This window comes from Podarcis cretensis, assembly GCF_951804945.1.
Source record: "Podarcis cretensis genome assembly, chromosome: 17".
Taxonomy (NCBI): domain Eukaryota; kingdom Metazoa; phylum Chordata; class Lepidosauria; order Squamata; family Lacertidae; genus Podarcis; species Podarcis cretensis.
Window position 1 is genome coordinate 6,620,191 of NC_137187.1, and position 15,946 is coordinate 6,636,136.

The 15,946-nt window shown below is 44.9% G+C and overlaps 1 protein-coding gene across 1 annotated transcript; it reads right to left on the reverse strand.

Annotated features, from left to right (window-relative positions):
- Positions 1 to 2,223: 2,223 nt before the first annotated feature.
- LOC307206110 (uncharacterized protein) lies at positions 2,224 to 15,031 on the reverse strand (the record flags this gene model as incomplete). Its single annotated transcript, XM_079958904.1, has 7 exons — positions 2,224 to 4,269; positions 5,984 to 6,006; positions 6,151 to 6,258; positions 7,182 to 7,281; positions 10,492 to 10,668; positions 14,116 to 14,348; positions 15,028 to 15,031. 7 exons carry the CDS (start codon positions 15,029 to 15,031, stop codon positions 3,952 to 3,954), a joined length of 963 nt encoding a protein of 320 aa, XP_079815030.1. The 3' UTR covers positions 2,224 to 3,951.
- Positions 15,032 to 15,946: the final 915 nt, after the last annotated feature.

The window sequence follows — 15,946 nt, forward strand, 5'->3', positions numbered from 1 at the left end:
ACAGAAATGCCGTTTACCTTCCCGCTGGTAAGCGGTCCCTATTTATCTACTTGCACCCGGAAGTGCTTTCGAACTGCTAGGTTGGCAGGCGCTGGGACCGAGCAGCGGGAGCGCACCCCGCCGCAGGGATTCGAACCGCCGACCTTTCGATCGGCAAGCCCTAGGCACTGAGGCTTTAACCCACAGCGCCACCTGCGTCCCATCAGGGAAGTTACCTAGCTTTAAAATAATATAAAATCAACTCCTTGCCATTCCAAAGCTATTTTCCCCTTGGAAAAGGACTCCAGGAAATTCCCAGAGGTGACAATTGCTGGGCTCATTGGTAGCCAAGGGAAGCCAAATCTCATCACCGGACTCGCCTCAGGCTCCAGACATGCAAAGGAAGTTCTATTGTACTTTTGGATGGTGGACACTTAAGACATACAGTGGTGCCTCGCAAGACGAAATTAATTCGTTCTGCGAGTTTTTTTGTCTTGCGATTTTTTTCGTCTTGCGAAGCACGGATTTTGGAAAAGCTTCAAAAATCACCAAAGTCTTCAAAAACCTCAAAAAAGGCTACCACACCGCGTGCTATGAGTTGCTCCTCGAAGTGAATGCACAGTTTTAAGAAAAAGGAAACAAACTTGAAAGACAAAGGAAACAAACTTGCAAGACGTTTCCGTCTTGCGAAGCAAGCCCATAGGGAAATCCGTCTTGCGAAGCAACTCAAAAAACGAAAAACTCTTTCGTCTTGCGAGTTTTTCGTCTTACAAGGCATTCGTCTTGCGAGGTACCACTGTATTTGTCTATGCTAACTGCGTTGCCCTGAGTCTTGCCCTGCCATGTCTGCCTATGCTAATCTTGTACCAAGGACTTGTCTGAACATGTTTGCCAAAGTTAACCCCTCCCCTTTTGTGACATGTCAGTGATGTAGCAATGATGCTGTACGAACTGTATTCTGGGATATGGTGGGAAAGTTTTAAAAGTCTTTGTCACCCCATCCTTGGGGTTCAAATTTGCTCTTTGAACCTACTGCGCAATAAACTTTGGTCTACAGCTATTTGCTCCGGTTGGTTGGAATCCTTCCTTTATTCCGCATGGACCCGCGGGCTCTGCCCGACGAGCTGGGTGACTGAGCAGCCTCACACCTACTTTTTTCCGTAACAAAATGTTTGTGGGGGAACATTTGTAATTTACCTAGGAGACCCCTGTAAGCAGGTGGAAACATTAGCAGGATGGCAATACCACTTGTAATGTAGTACCGTATTTTTCGCCCTATAGGACGCACTTTTTCCCCTCCAAAATTGAAGGGGAAATGTGTGTGTGTCCTATGGGGCGAATGCAGGCTTTCGCTGAAGCTTGGAGAGCGAGAGGGGTCGGTGCACACCGACCCTTCTCGCTCTCCAGGCTTCAGGAAGCTATCAGCAAGCCTGGGGTGCCCGCGGGAGTTCCCCAGGGTTCCCTAGGCTGCGGATAGCAGCCTGCTGCCCGGAGCGCGGGGCGCGCTGAAGCAGAGCGCCCCGCGCTTCAGGCAGACACCTGCACAGAGCGCAGGACGCGCTGAAGCCGCGGCTGGGGGGGGGGGATAATTTTTTTTCTTATATTCCCCCCCCCAGCAAAACTAGGTGCGTCCTATGGGCCGGTGCATCCTATAGGGCGAAAAATACGGTAATTATTATTATGGACAAAATGGAGAGGCATAAAATACAGATTACTAAATAATACGGATATGCAGTTGAAAAGGTTGACAATAGGTCCCATGGAGGGGAAGGTGGGAAGTCCAGGGATTCAGAGAAATCTCTAAATATGGGTATGTATTTTGCATTGTTAGAATTGTAAAATCAAATAAAAATTATTTCAAAAAAAATATGTTGGTAACTTGAGGAGGAGTGATCTTGCACTGTTGAGATTGCCGTGTTCCTTCATGCCATCAGATTTATCTGAATTTTTAAAAATAAACCATGTGTTTTTGTGTGTATTCTCACTGAGTAGCAGATCCATCTGAGGTGTAATTTCAGCACTTATTAGAATGATTTCAAATTGCCAGCTGGCTGCTAAGATAGTACACACAGCCATTGCTGCCAGAGTAAATAAAGGAGTAAACTGTTTTCAGGGATTTAGAAAGCACACTAGTACCATTATACTTGACCATTTTTATCTTGCTTATTTACCAGTCTGAAATGGAATGCAATGACCAAAGTACATCATTAAACCTGCAAAGATTTACTTTCTTGCACAATGGGGTTGGTTATTTATTTAGCTGTATATTTTCACTGGCTTCCTTGCATACCAGGGTTAAATACTGACTTCCTGGAAGACACAGGATGATGAAATGAGAGGCTCCGTAATTACTCTTCGTAGGCTCGCCCTCTTAATTTTAACAGATAACTTGGGAAACCTTTCACATCTTTATGATTTGAGTTTGAGATGGTGCAGATGGAAATGTTCCTAAGAAGATATATAGGGATATAGTTTATATATAGTACTTGTAAAGGGCTATCCCCTTCAGCAGGGCTTTTTTTCAGGGGGGACTCACCTGAACTCAGTTCTGGCCCCTCTCAAGTGGGTGCCATTATAAGAAAACAAGGGAGGCACTCATGGTGAGTTCCAGCTCCTCTTTTTCTAGAAAAATAGCACTCCTCTTCAGGACTATTGTGCAATAGAAAGTACATTTCCCTTCTCACTGGATTCTTTGCCTGCCATTTTTAACTTGTACCCACTTGTACAAGTTATTGTACAACTTGTAGCCACTTACTGAGGCATCTAATCATAGCCTGCATTTTTATCAAGGCTTATATTTTGATCAGGGCCTGTATTTTAAAATGAGCTTAAAGATTTTCAAATGTTTTATGCCAGGCAGAAGACCAGCTGCCTAAGTACTTTGGCAAGATGTTTATCCTCCTGGACAAGGGGGCCCCTTGATTTATAGCAGAAAACAATTCTCAAAGTCGTAAAAAGGGAATTACAGGCTGAGAGCAAAGGTTACACTGACCCTAGATATTACAGAATATAAAAAAGCTGAGAAAAAACATAATTAAGAGTTGGTAAATAGTAAAATAAAACCATGTGCCTCCCATTAAACTTGAGCCATATTTTCCTAAGGTTAAAAAGGCAAAAGCAAATGGAAAAAGCAGCTGGCTTGGCTGGAGAAGGGGGGTGTAAACAGAAGAAGAGGTTTCTTCCTATTTTATTTTGAGGCTGTAAACTGTTCCTTCCTTTTTACTTTGAGAAGGTTTATTCTTCTAAAAAGCTATCTATGTTAATGTATGAAATATATTGGCTTAAATGTAATTATGCAAAGGATTTAAGAAATGTTGGATTCTTATTTCATATAGTTGTAAGAGTTGTAACTATCCTGAAATTAAGTCAGCCATCAGCCCAGCCCCCTGTCAGGCAGGAAAACACCATCAGAGCACTCTAGACAGATGGTTGTCAGGTTTTTGTTTAAAGACCTCCAAAAGAAGGAGATCTTTCAATGATGATGTGAACTCAAGATCCCTTACATCTGTTTAAGATAAAAATTTAAAACTATTAACCATCTGTTTTGGAGGGCAATAGGGCAAGGAGGGCAAGAGGTGAGCTGGTAATTAAGGTTCCTTGTTGAGACAAATGTAAGATAAATGACTACTTATTTGTCATTTATAGATAGAAGAATATATAGCTTTTATTTCCCATAAAAGGCAATAGGAAATGGGTGTATCTTTTGTGATTGGTTTTAGCAAACAGCCAATAGGAATTTCAACCAGGCTGATTGGACAGAGGCAGCCAAAGGAGGAGCAAGGGGGCTAGGTTAAGGAAATATAAGTGCTGGCCATAATGGCAGGAGGCCAGGCCAGAGCTTGGTAACCATATACCACTGTGCCTCTCATTTATTTGTCTGACAAATAAATTATTATTTTAATTTCTCTATTGCTGCGTTGAATATTTCATTCCAGCTAAGCGTTAACCACAAGCAGGGTGCTACATTACTAATTAGTGAACTTTGGTCCTAGCATCTGGAGTCCAATTTCCTTCCAAAGATTTGGTCTTCTCTTTCTCTCTCAGTGTCCTTCCCATGGAGTAGTATTCTGGGTTTGGCTGCATATCTGTGAGCTGAGCTATGCGATTTGCCATGGCAAAAAAGGCTGAAATGGCGCCTATGTCCCAGGCATCTTCTCTGTCAAACCCGTGTGCCTCCAGCTTCTGAAAGTGTTCTTTGGTGATGGTATCTGCTCGACAGACAGCGAGTGCAAACTCGAGCATGGCTACCTCGCGATCACTTAGGTCAGCCATTTTCCAGTTCACCATGATCTGCACAGAAACAAAGCAGCAGGAAATCATAAACACAGCTGCTGGGGTACGTAATGGCCAAGTGTGGGACATAAAGGACCATATATACAGGCAGTATCAGACCAGTGACAAACAGACTGAGGGCTGAAAAGAAGGATTAGGGAGTGACCTTGAATATGAACTGCAATGCATCGCTGCAAAGAAGTAAAGTGCTTCCCCAATCTTTGCTCTTGTTTTGGGTTGTTGGCATTCGGCTGTCTCAATAAACAATAGAGTGTGCCTCCGGGGGTGAAGTCAAACCACTAAGTTAGCAGCAGTGATTTGACCTCCCTAAGACGCAAGCTTGGACAGTGTGTATGGAGGTCCAGGGATGCCCAGACAACCAGACCCACCATCTCAGCCTCGCTGATGTGCTCCAAAAGAAAGCAGAGCAACATGCTTGCAACCAGCTTGGCTGTACAGAAAAGGGAATATTGCCAAGTGCAACCCCTCAGCTTTGTGGCATGAGAATAAGCACCTAGCAAACTGCCCTTTTCCATACAATTCTTAGCCTTGGGCAAGGGCCTTTTTAAACACTGCTGCATAAGGCTTTTAAATGCATTTATCTAGTTATAAAGTGCCCAGCATCTTGTAATGTTATAGTCTTCCCCAACCTGCTGCTTTTAGATAGAATCCAGTTTCCATCTGCTGCAGCCAGCTCGGTCAATGATCAGGAATGATAGAAGTTTCACTACAAAACATTTAGAGGCCACCAGGTTAGAGAAAGCTAATATAAACTAATCATAAAGATGAAGGTAAAGGGACCCCTGACCATTAGGTCCAGGCATGGCCGACTCTGGGGTTGCAGCGTTCATCTCGCTTTATTGGCCGAGGGAGCCGGCGTACAGCTTCCGGGTCATGTGGCCAGCATGACTAAGCCGCTGTTGGCAAACCAGAGCAGTGCACGGAAACGCCGTTTACCTTCCCTCCAGAGCGGTACCTATTTATCTACTTGCACTTTGCCGTGCTTTCGAACTGCTAGGTTGGCAGGAACAGGCACTGAGCAACGGGAGCTCACCCTGTTGCGGGGATTCGAACTGCCGGCCTTCTAATCGGCAAGTCTTAGGCTCTGTGGTTCAACCCACAGTGCCACCCGCGTCCCAAAAAGGTTTGTATAAATATGAATATAATAAATTATAATCCCATAATTTTTGTTCAGTAATCTTTCAAAGTTTCTTTTAAATTGCTATACAGTGGTACCTTGGTTTACGAACAGTCCTGTTTACGAACTATTCGGTTTACGAACTCCGCAAAATCGGAAGTAGTGTCCCGGATTGTGAACTTTACCTCGGTCTATGAACAGAAGCCGAACAGTGGAAGGGCACCGGCAGCGGGAGGCCTCATTAGGGAAAGCGCACCTTGGTTTAAGAACGGACTAAGTTCGTAAACCGAGGTACCACTGTATATACTAATTTACAATCATATTTCCAGTGCACTGCACAAAAAGTAAAAAACCTACTATAAAGATTTCACCAGAATAATTTGCATAAACTAGCATTCAAATTCAGACTCAAGTCCCCTTCATACAATTCATTCATCTCTCTCTCTTTTTTGCAAGCTGTAGGTAGAGCCCGGATTTTTGCCTGAACCTGGAACAAGCGCAGAAGCAAGGTCGCAAGTGGAAGCTTGCTGGTTAAGACAGCACAGAAGTGAAGCGTGCACATACACACTAAGACTAGCAAATATGGGTTCTCGCCTGATCTGCCAGCACTGGTTTCTTAGAGCAGTGTTTCCCAACCTTGTGCCTCCAGCTGTTTTTGGACTACAATTCCCATCATCCCTTGCCACTGGTCTTGCTAGTCAGGGATGATGGGAGTTGTAGTTCAAAAACAGCTGGAGGCACAAGGTTGGGAAACACTGTCGTAGAGTACATCCGATGTAAGGCACCGTGTGCAATTACACAGTAGGGAACCTTGTTTGCAACACTCGTAGCCACGATAATGAGCTCTTTGTCAGCCATGCTAAGGTTTCCTGTGGGAGGAAAGACAAGCAAAGGGTGGATCATATATCTAGTCATGGGAATGAGTCACTTCATCCTGGGCTTATGCGCTTATATCCTGTATCTGAGTTTGAGGGTACTATGCATCTGTTCTATACAGTGGTGCCTCGCAAGACGAAATTAATCCGTTCCGTGAGTCTCTTTGTCTAGCGGTTTTTTCGTCTTGCGAAGCAAGCCCATTGACAGCTTAGCAGATTAGCGCTATTAGCGGTTTTTAGCGGCTTATCAGCTTAGCGGATCAGCTGATAAGCGGCTTAGCTGCTTAGAAAAAGGGGGGGGGGAAGGGGAAAAAACCCGCAGGAACTCGCAAGACATTTTCATCTTGCGAAGCAAGCCCATAGGGAAATTCGTTTTGCAAAGCGCCTCCAAAACAGAAAACCCTTTTGTTTTCCGTCTTGCGAGGCGTTCGTCTTGCGGGGCACCACTGTAATTGCTTTAGTGCCGTAGCACCCTGGAGTGATTTGAATGATGCTTAGGGGTGCTGTGAACAGCACTGGCTCCATCCTGCCCTCATTCCTTCCCTCCTCTCAAGTTCTGGGTGTTGTCTAAGTCAGCTTGGTTTCATTTCTGATGAGGGGGTGGGAGAAAACTGAAGCCTCAGAGCGCCTTAAAAGCTTAGGGAGTCCCAGGTCCACCTTGAGGCATCTTCTTCATGGTACGATGCAACTCAGAAACCGGAGGACCTTTCCCAGATTGGCCCAATTTGCCCTATAATTTGGAGTGCACACAGAGCCGTTGCTCACCCCAGCATATTTTGGTGTGAACTACTCTGGGATTTCTCTTTTTTTATGAGAACTGGTATAAAAATAGAAGAGTAGATGATAATAAAATTGCCACTGGGGGTTTATGACTGTTGGAACAGGAAAGAAGATCATAGTCTGATCGCCATGCTTACCTGTCTCCTTGTTCACGACGGCACTGAAATAAGCAAGGAATGCTCTGAGTTCTGTTGGGCGGTGAGACATCACCTTGAGCACATTGGGCAAAAACCCACGCTGTTCGGGAATCGAGGGGGGGGGGGAAAGCTAGTCAAATTGCCATTAAGGGAAGAGTCTATACAATGCCATCCATTCTCAGATATAGCACAATTAGCTAAGGGCCATTCGCTAGAAAACTGCAGGCTGATGCCAAGTCTCCCGTTCCGAATCATCCAAGCAGTGGAGAAGAGCCACAGCTGACGTGCTTTGCAGAGAAGATCCTAATTTCTCAGCCTAATCTCTCCACTCAGAAGAATCAGGCAGTGGCAGAGATCCGCTGTCTGAGGCTCTGCAGAGCTGCTACCAGCCAGAATAGACCATACATGGGGAACATGCTTGATGCTTTACTGTGCTTAATGTGTTTAATTACCGTATTTTTCGCTCCATAAGACGCACATGACCATAAGAAACACCTAGTTTTTAGAGGAGGAAAACAAGAGGAAAAAAAATTCTGAACGAAACGGTGGATGTATGATTTTTGTGGTTCATGCTGTGGCCACAGACATGTGATTTGATGGTGAGTTTGGGGTAGCCCAATGCAGAAATCCTGAGGATCCATGTGGATCTGTGCTTTGTAACCACGTTTTTGCGCCATTGCGGCCCCACAAAACAGTGGGTGCATGTGTTTTTTGGTGCAGGCTGTAGCCATGGACATGCTATGTGATCTGATGGTGAATTTGGGGTGACCCAATGCAAAAATCCTGAGGATACATGGGCTTTTACCTCCCCCCTCCTTTATCGCTAGTGTCCCTTATCTCCCTCCCAATCGCTTACTGATCAGCTGCTTCCTTTCAACACTCCTTTCCTTCTTGTCTGCCTTAGTGTCTTTTCCTTAGCTGGAGCAGTTTTTTGCTCCTCCTTTTCTTCTAATTTCTCTCCTCATTGCTTTAGTATTCCTGTCTCCTCTCCTTGCAAGTTTGCTTTCTTTACCTCCCCGCTCCCAGGCAGCCTCCTTTATTGCTAGCGTCCCTTATCTCCCTCCCCGATCGCTTGCCGATCGGCGGCTTTGTTTCAACACCCACTTTCCTCTCCCCTCCCCCAAAAAGCAAGATCTGCTTTTTGCCCCTGGGCAATTCAGCTCCAGGGACCATGCATTTGCTCCATAAGACGCACAGACATTTCCCCTTACTTTTTAGGAAGAAAAAAGTGTGTCTTGACATGAGCCAACAGTGTGACGCGGTAGCTAAAAAAGCCAATGCAATTCTGGGCTGCATCAATAGGAGTATAGCATCTAGATCAAGGGAAGTAATAGTGCCACTGTATTCTGCTCTGGTCAGACCTCAACTGTGTCCAGTTCTGGGCACCACAGTTCAAGAAGGACACTGACAAACTGGAACGTGTCCAGCGGAGGGCAACCAAAATGGTCAAAGGCCTGGAAACGATGCCTTATGAGGAACGGCTAAGGGAGCTGGGCATGTTTAGCCTGGAGAAAAGGAGGTTAAGGGGTGATATGATAGCCATGTTCAAATATATAAAAGGATGTCACATAGAGGAGGGAGAAAGGTTGTTTTCTGCTGCTCCAGAGAAGCGGACACGGAGCAATGGATCCAAACTACAAGAAAGAAGGTTCCACCTAAACATTAGGAAGAACTTCCTGACAGTAAGAGCTGTTTGACAGTGGAATTTGCTGCCAAGGAGTGTGGTGGAGTCTCCTTCTTTGGAGGTCTTTAAGCAGAGGCTTGACAACCATATGTCAGGAGTGCTCTGATGGTGTTTCCTGCTTGGCAGGGGGTTGGACTCGATGGCCCTTGTGGTCTCTTCCAACTCTATGATTCTACGGAGTGGAAAATTAGGTTAACCTTTGTCCCTCCAGACGTTGCTGAACTACAACTTCCATAGCCCTAGGAAGCATGGCCAGGGATGCTGTGAGTTGTAGTTCAGTTCAGCAAACCATGCAGGGCAAGGCGAGTAAATTGGCTGACCTGGGATTAAGGCAGCTTTTTAATAAAGTCTAGCGCGTATTCTTTGCCGCAATTTTGCAAGCCTCTGACATGCTAAACCTAATGGAGTGAACCGGTTGGCCTGCTAGGTGCTCAGCTGTCTTATAAGGGGATTCCAGTATATCAGTCTTGAGGCATCTAATCATAAGCCTGCATTTTTATTAAAGCTTATATGTTTAATCAGGGCCTGTATCTTAAAAGACCAGTCTTAGAAGAGCAGCTGCCTAGAAGAACCTTGGCAATGTTTTTCTCCTAGACAAGGGGCCCCCCTGATTTATAGCAGAAAACAATTCTCAAAGTCGTAAAAAGGGAATTACAGGCTGACAGCCAAGGTTACACTGACCCTACAAATTAAGGGTGGATAAATAGTAAAATGAGCCATATCTTCTTCCTAAGGTTAAGAAGGTCAAGAGCAGTGAAAAAGACAACTGACTTGGCTGGAGAAAATAGGTTTTCTTTCTTTCTATTTTTGAGGCTGAGAAACAAGAGAAGAAGAGCTGGCAGAAAGGGAGCATTTTTGGGAAGCCTTTTCTAAAGCTGTTTCTTTCTTAAACTAAGATCCTTTTAAGATTTCTTTTCCTTTTAAAAGGTTATTTATGTATTAAATATATTAGCTTAAATATAATTATGCAAAGGATTTAAGAAATGCTAGATTCTTATTTCATATAGTTGTAAGAGTTGTAACTATCCTGAAATTAAGTCAGCCACCAGCCCCCCTTGCCAGACAGAAGACGCCAATCGAGCACTCCTGATATATGGTTGTCAGGCCTTTTGTTTAGAAACCTTCAAATGAAGGAGATCTCTCAATGTTGATGTGAACTCAATCCTTGACATATGCATAAGATAAAAATTCAAGATTAATTATCTGTTTTGGAAGGCAATAGGGCAAGGAGGGCAAGAGGTGAGCTGGTAATTAAGGTTCCTTGTTGAGACACATGTAAGATATATTACTACTTATTTGTCATTTATAGATAGCTTTTTGATTCCCATAAAAGGACAAGAGGAAATGGGTGTATCTTTTGTGATTGGTTCTAGCAAACAGCCAATAGGAATTTCAACCAGGCTGATTGGACAGAGGCAGCCAAAGGAGGAGCAAGGGGGCTAGGTTAAGGAAATATAAGTGCTGGCCAGAATGGCAAGAGGCCAGGCCAGAGCTTGGTAACCATATACCACTGTGCCTCATATTTATTTGTCTGACAAATAAATTACTATTTTAATTTCTCTATTGCTGCGTTGAATATTTCATTCCAGCTAAGCGTTAACCACAAGCAGGGTGCTACAGTCTTACCTTTGCTTCTTCTCTCTTCATAAGCTCTGCTATATCGTTTGGCAAATCCTCCTCCTTAGGTAGCGGAAAGCGCTCAGTGGACCTAGTGGTGTTCCTCTCGCCTGTGCTATATGCATGGTTCGAAGCTACAGTTCTGGGTCTTACCCCAAAGTTCCCCATTGCACCAGGAGGCAGGAGCTAAAACACGGAAAGGAAGAAATGACCCATTTGCCATAGTATCGTGCAAAGTTAGCTCCATCAGCTTCAAGTGTTATTTGTAAAATGATTAACTGCATAGTTTAGGATCTGAAAATAATGTTCGGCACAGGGATGGGGAACCTATAGCTGTACAGATGTTGCTGGACTTCCACTCCCATGATCCCTGACCATTGGCCATGCTCACTGGGACTTATGGAAACTGGAGTTTGGCCATGTTTGCTGGGACTGATGGAAGCAACATCTGGAGGGCCACCAAAATGGTCAAAGGCCTGGAAACGATGCCTTATGAGGAACGGCTAAGGGAGCTGGGCATGTTTAGCCTGGAGAAGAGGAGGTTAAGGGGTGATATGATAGCCATGTTCAAATATATAAAAGGATGTCACATAGAGGAGGGAGAAAGGTTGTTTTCTGCTGCTCCAGAGAAGCGGACACGGAGCAATGGATCCAAACTACAAGAAAGAAGATTCCACCTAAACATTAGGAAGAACTTCCTGACAGTAAGAGCTGTTTGACAGTGGAATTTGCTGCCAAGGAGTGTGGTGGAGTCTCCTTCTTTGGAGGTCTTTAAGCAGAGGCTTGACAACCATATGTCAGGAGTGCTCTGATGGCGTTTCCTGCTTGGCAGGGGGTTGGACTCGATGGCCCTTGTGGTCTCTTCCAACTCTATGATTCTATGATTCTAGGTTCCTCATCTCTGCAATAAAGCAATCTGATTAAAAGAGCTTGGAATCATAGAATTGTTGAGCTGGAAGGGACCCTGCAACCTTGGCGTTATCAGCACCATACCCTTATGGTGAGAACCAGTGTGGTGTAGTGATTAACAGCGGTGGACTTGTAATCTGGGGAACCGGGTTCTTGTCTCTGCTCCTCCACATGCAGCTGCTGGGCGACCTTGGGCTAGTCATACTTCTCTGAAGTCTCTCAGCCTCACTCACCTCACAGAGTGTTTGTTGTGGGGGAGGAAGGGAAAGGACATTGTTAGCCGCTTTAATACTCCTTCCGGTAGTGATAAAGCGGGGTATCAAATCCAAACTCTTCTTATTTAGGTAGAAATATCCTATATTCTTTTGCAATGAAACAGACGTTTGTGCAAACAGAGATATGGGGAAATTGTGCTCTTAACGCTTACAGGAGTCAGGTATTTGTGTAATGGCTGGATAGCAACATAGGGAAACACTCTTTCATCTGTTAAGATTAAAAGTTGATCCCATTGACATCTTGTTCCAAGGCATATTTATGGAGTAGTAAAGGCCCATTTAAATCAGCCTGACACTCTTTGGATAAACACAAGATTCTTCCGAATCCCAAGACTTCCCTCTTCCCCTCCGTGGGTTCTTTAAGTAACTTAAGTCCATCCAATTTACAGTCCTCCAAAAACTATGTATCATTGCAAGAGTTATTTAAAACCAGCCAAAGAGTTCAAGTGTTTACAGTGGTCTTTCAAATATAATATACATTTGTCCCATTCTTTGTTGAAGTTTTGATCCTCCTGGTTTCTGATTTTCCCGGTTAATCTAGCCATCTTTGCATAGTCCAATAGTTTCATCCAGTGCTTTTTTCTGGGGGTACACATACCCCTAAACATTTTGTGAATCTTTGTACTTTTGTCCATTTACTGTATTTATCTTCCCCGATTTGAACTATAAAATGGTGATTTTCTAGAGTCAAAATGAGAGCACCCCTAAACATTTTTAAAGAAAAAAAAGCACTGCTGTCATCTGCCAATCCACCCTGGTAGGTATCTTTTGTTTTCCAATGCATTTCTTATCAATAATTATAATAATAAACCAGTGTGGTGCAAGCAATTTTTTTGTTCTGAAAGTGCGACCCAGAGAATTTTTTTTAGAACTACTAACCTAAAAAGACCAGTTGTGCTAAGGCAATAAATAATGAGAAGGGCACGTAGAGATGCTTAGCAGAACCCAAAAATCATGTAAAAGTATTTTTGTACGCCACAACTGCTGTAAGGATTTTACTAGCCAAAAAATGGAAAACACAAGAACTACCAACGGTAGAAGAATGGCAGATGAAGATGGTGGAGTTTATGGAGCTGGCTGACCTCACCGGGAGAATCCGCGACCAGAAAGAAGAGGAACACCAAGAAGACTGGAAGAAATTTAAAGACTATCTGAATAAATATTGTAATATTAAAGATATGTAATCACTTGAAAGAATCAATTAGGCCTAGGATTAAATTAGGATTAAATACATAAATAAGAAAATGTACGATAAGAAAAGTTAGGAAATATGATTATGACTGTGATATGGTTTTCTGAAATAATGATATTGGAAACTGCTATATATAATTACTAAGAAATTCAGATGGAAGAGATTTGAGGAAGTCAAATAATATGTTTATGAAGATGGATCTTAACCAGTTAATTAAGTGTTAGTGTAGTGATGATTTGTTGTATTTTATGTTCTATATTGGGGACGCAGGTGGCGCTGTGGGTTAAAGCCTCAGCGCCTAGGGCTTGCCGATCGAAAGGTCGGCGGTTCGAATCCCTGCGGCGGGGTGCGCTCCCGCTGCTCGGTCCCAGCGCCTGCCAACCTAGCAGTTCGAAAGCACCTCCGGGTGCAAGTAGATAAATAGGGACCGCTTACCAGCGGGAAGGTAAACGGCGTTTCCGTGTGCGGCTCTGGCTCGCCAGAGCAGCAATGTCACGCTGGCCACGTGACCCGGAAGTGTCTCCGGACAGCGCTGGCCCCTGGCCTCTTAAGTGAGATGGGCGCACAACCCCAGAGTCTGTCAAGACTGGCCCGTACGGGCAGGGGTACCTTTACCTTTACCTTTACGTTCTATATTCTTTTTTCTGTTCCATTCTTTTCCCTTTATTATTGTCAGCTTTTTCTTTTGCTATGTCTATGTATGGAAAATAATAAATATTATTATGAAGGGGAGAAAAAAGAGATGCTCGGCTCCCCCTTTTCTCCCTCTTGGATTTACTTTAATGGTTGCGCATGGCATATAGGTGACCAGAGAGAGGTGAGGGGGTAAAACACTGCAAGACAAAACTGAAGAAGTTAAGTGCCTGCGCCAGCCGGAAGTCCCTCGGCTCTGGCATTTGGCACTCACTCTCCTTAAAAAGAAGTTTTGCACCTCTCGCCCTCGGAGGAGCGCACCACCTTTTGGGAACCAGCGCTGCAGCCATTTGATCTCCCAGCCCGGCAAGCCGCCAGTCAGTGCCGAGCAGACAACATACTGCCCTAAGCTAGGGGGGTGAATGGTCTGACTTCATGTCACCTGTCTGGCCAGGGGCTGAACTAGATTCACCTGATCCAGGTGCTCTCGGTCGCGCAAAGACGCAGGGAGCCATTGGCACCGCTGCGCCAAGGAGACGCGCCCCCCTTTCTTGGACCACTGCCATCCTCCGAAGCGCGCATCCACAGCCAGGGTTGAACGCCTGTGGCGATGGAGATACTCACGGAGGGAGAGCCCCGACGGCCGAGCTGCAGGAGGCTGCTGCGGAGAAGCCGCCACATTGCCAAACCGCGGCTGTTTTCCTTGCGCTCCTGGGCGGCACCGACGGAGGCGCAGGCGAGGCGGAGAGCCGTTTTCTGGTAACGCAGCCAAGCGCGCTTGCAGGACGGCGTCTCCCCTAGCCCGCCCACATTTCGACACTTCCCCAGTGCAAGGGGGACGGGGGGACGGGACACATCTGTTTAGACCACAAGGAACAGCAGCCCGTGGAAGAGTAAAGAGTAACAAGTCGCGCCTTGTTGAAATCCCTATTCAGTCAACAACAATTGCTCCACAGCAGAAGTGGGCAGACTTCAAGTTGTAGGCTCTGCTTCTGTTTTCTTCTGGAATCCTGAGATTCCCCTAAACTGGGCCTGTTGCAAAATCCATGTACTTACTTCCTAACCATATCTATGTAGAGGCAATTGAATTCAATGGAATTCATTCTCATTGGATTAGGATTGCAGTCCTAGAATTAAAGAATTCTGAATCCAGGAAGTTGAGTTGACCGAAGTGACAGGAGCTCACAGTCCTTCCACACACAAAAAGCAATTATTGGTTACCCAAGCTTTTTTTTATTTTAAAAATTTAAAAATTTGGGGTGGGAAAGCAGTTGCGCTATTGCTGCTATTGTTAAAGAAAAGGGGGTCACAAACGTTTTCCAATCTACTGCAAATCACCCAGAGATCAGAAGATCCAGAGATTTCCTGCCTGCCCCTAATCTAGTGACTGACAGCTGTTCTCTGCAGTTTTAAGATAAGCTTTCCCTGCTCTTCCTGGGAACATCAGGGATTGGACCTGGGCCCTTTTGTATCTGAAACAAATACACTACCACAAAACTACCACAAAACCCTTGCATCGATCAGAAAAGACACTACCCATGTGTTATCAGCTGAATGCAGATATATTTTATTCATAGCATGACTGGTTGTACAAGTGTTGTCAAATTATAAGGGAAGGTCTAATCCTTAGGGTGTTTATCAGGAAAGGCCGATGGCATTAGATGTCATTGGAGTAATTTCATAGTGCGGTACACCTCATTCTTAGACAATGAATCTCTTCTTATGCCCATCTCTCAAGGTCAGTATTTATTAGACTTTCTACCTCCAGGGCATCCTTTTCACAGAGAAAAAGCCCACTTTGACCTGGGATGTGAACTGCAACAGATCCCATACGAGGGCATCTAATTGTTTCTTACAGGACCCTCTCATCTATGCAGGGGACAGAATTAGATGAGGTTCAACTCCATTTTAATTTTGACGTTTGATGAAAAATGCAACAAGATGTGAGGCTGTGAATCAAGTAGAATGCATTTTGGACCCAGTACCTGCCTGCAAACCTAGACAGCATATTAAAAAGCAGAGACATCACCTTGCCAACAAAGGTCCGTATAGTTAAAGCTATGGTTTTCCCAGTAGTGATGTATGGAAGTGAGAGCTGGACCATAAAGATGGCTGATCGCCGAAGAATGGATGCTTTTGAATTATGGTGCTGGAGGAGACTCCTGAGAGTCCCATGGACTGCAAGAAGATCAAACCTCTCCATTCTGAAGGAAATCAGCCCTGATGCTCACTGGAAGGACAGATCCTGAAGCTGAGGCTCCAATACTTTGGCCACCTCGTGAGAAGAGAAGACTCCCTGGAAAAGACCCTGATGCTGGGAAAGATGGAGGGCACAAGGAGAAGGGGACGACAGAGGACGAGATGGCTGGATAGTGTTCTCGAAGCTACCAGCATGAGTCTGACCAAACTGTGGGAGGCAGTGGAAGACAGGAGTGCCTGGCGTGCTCTGGTCCAC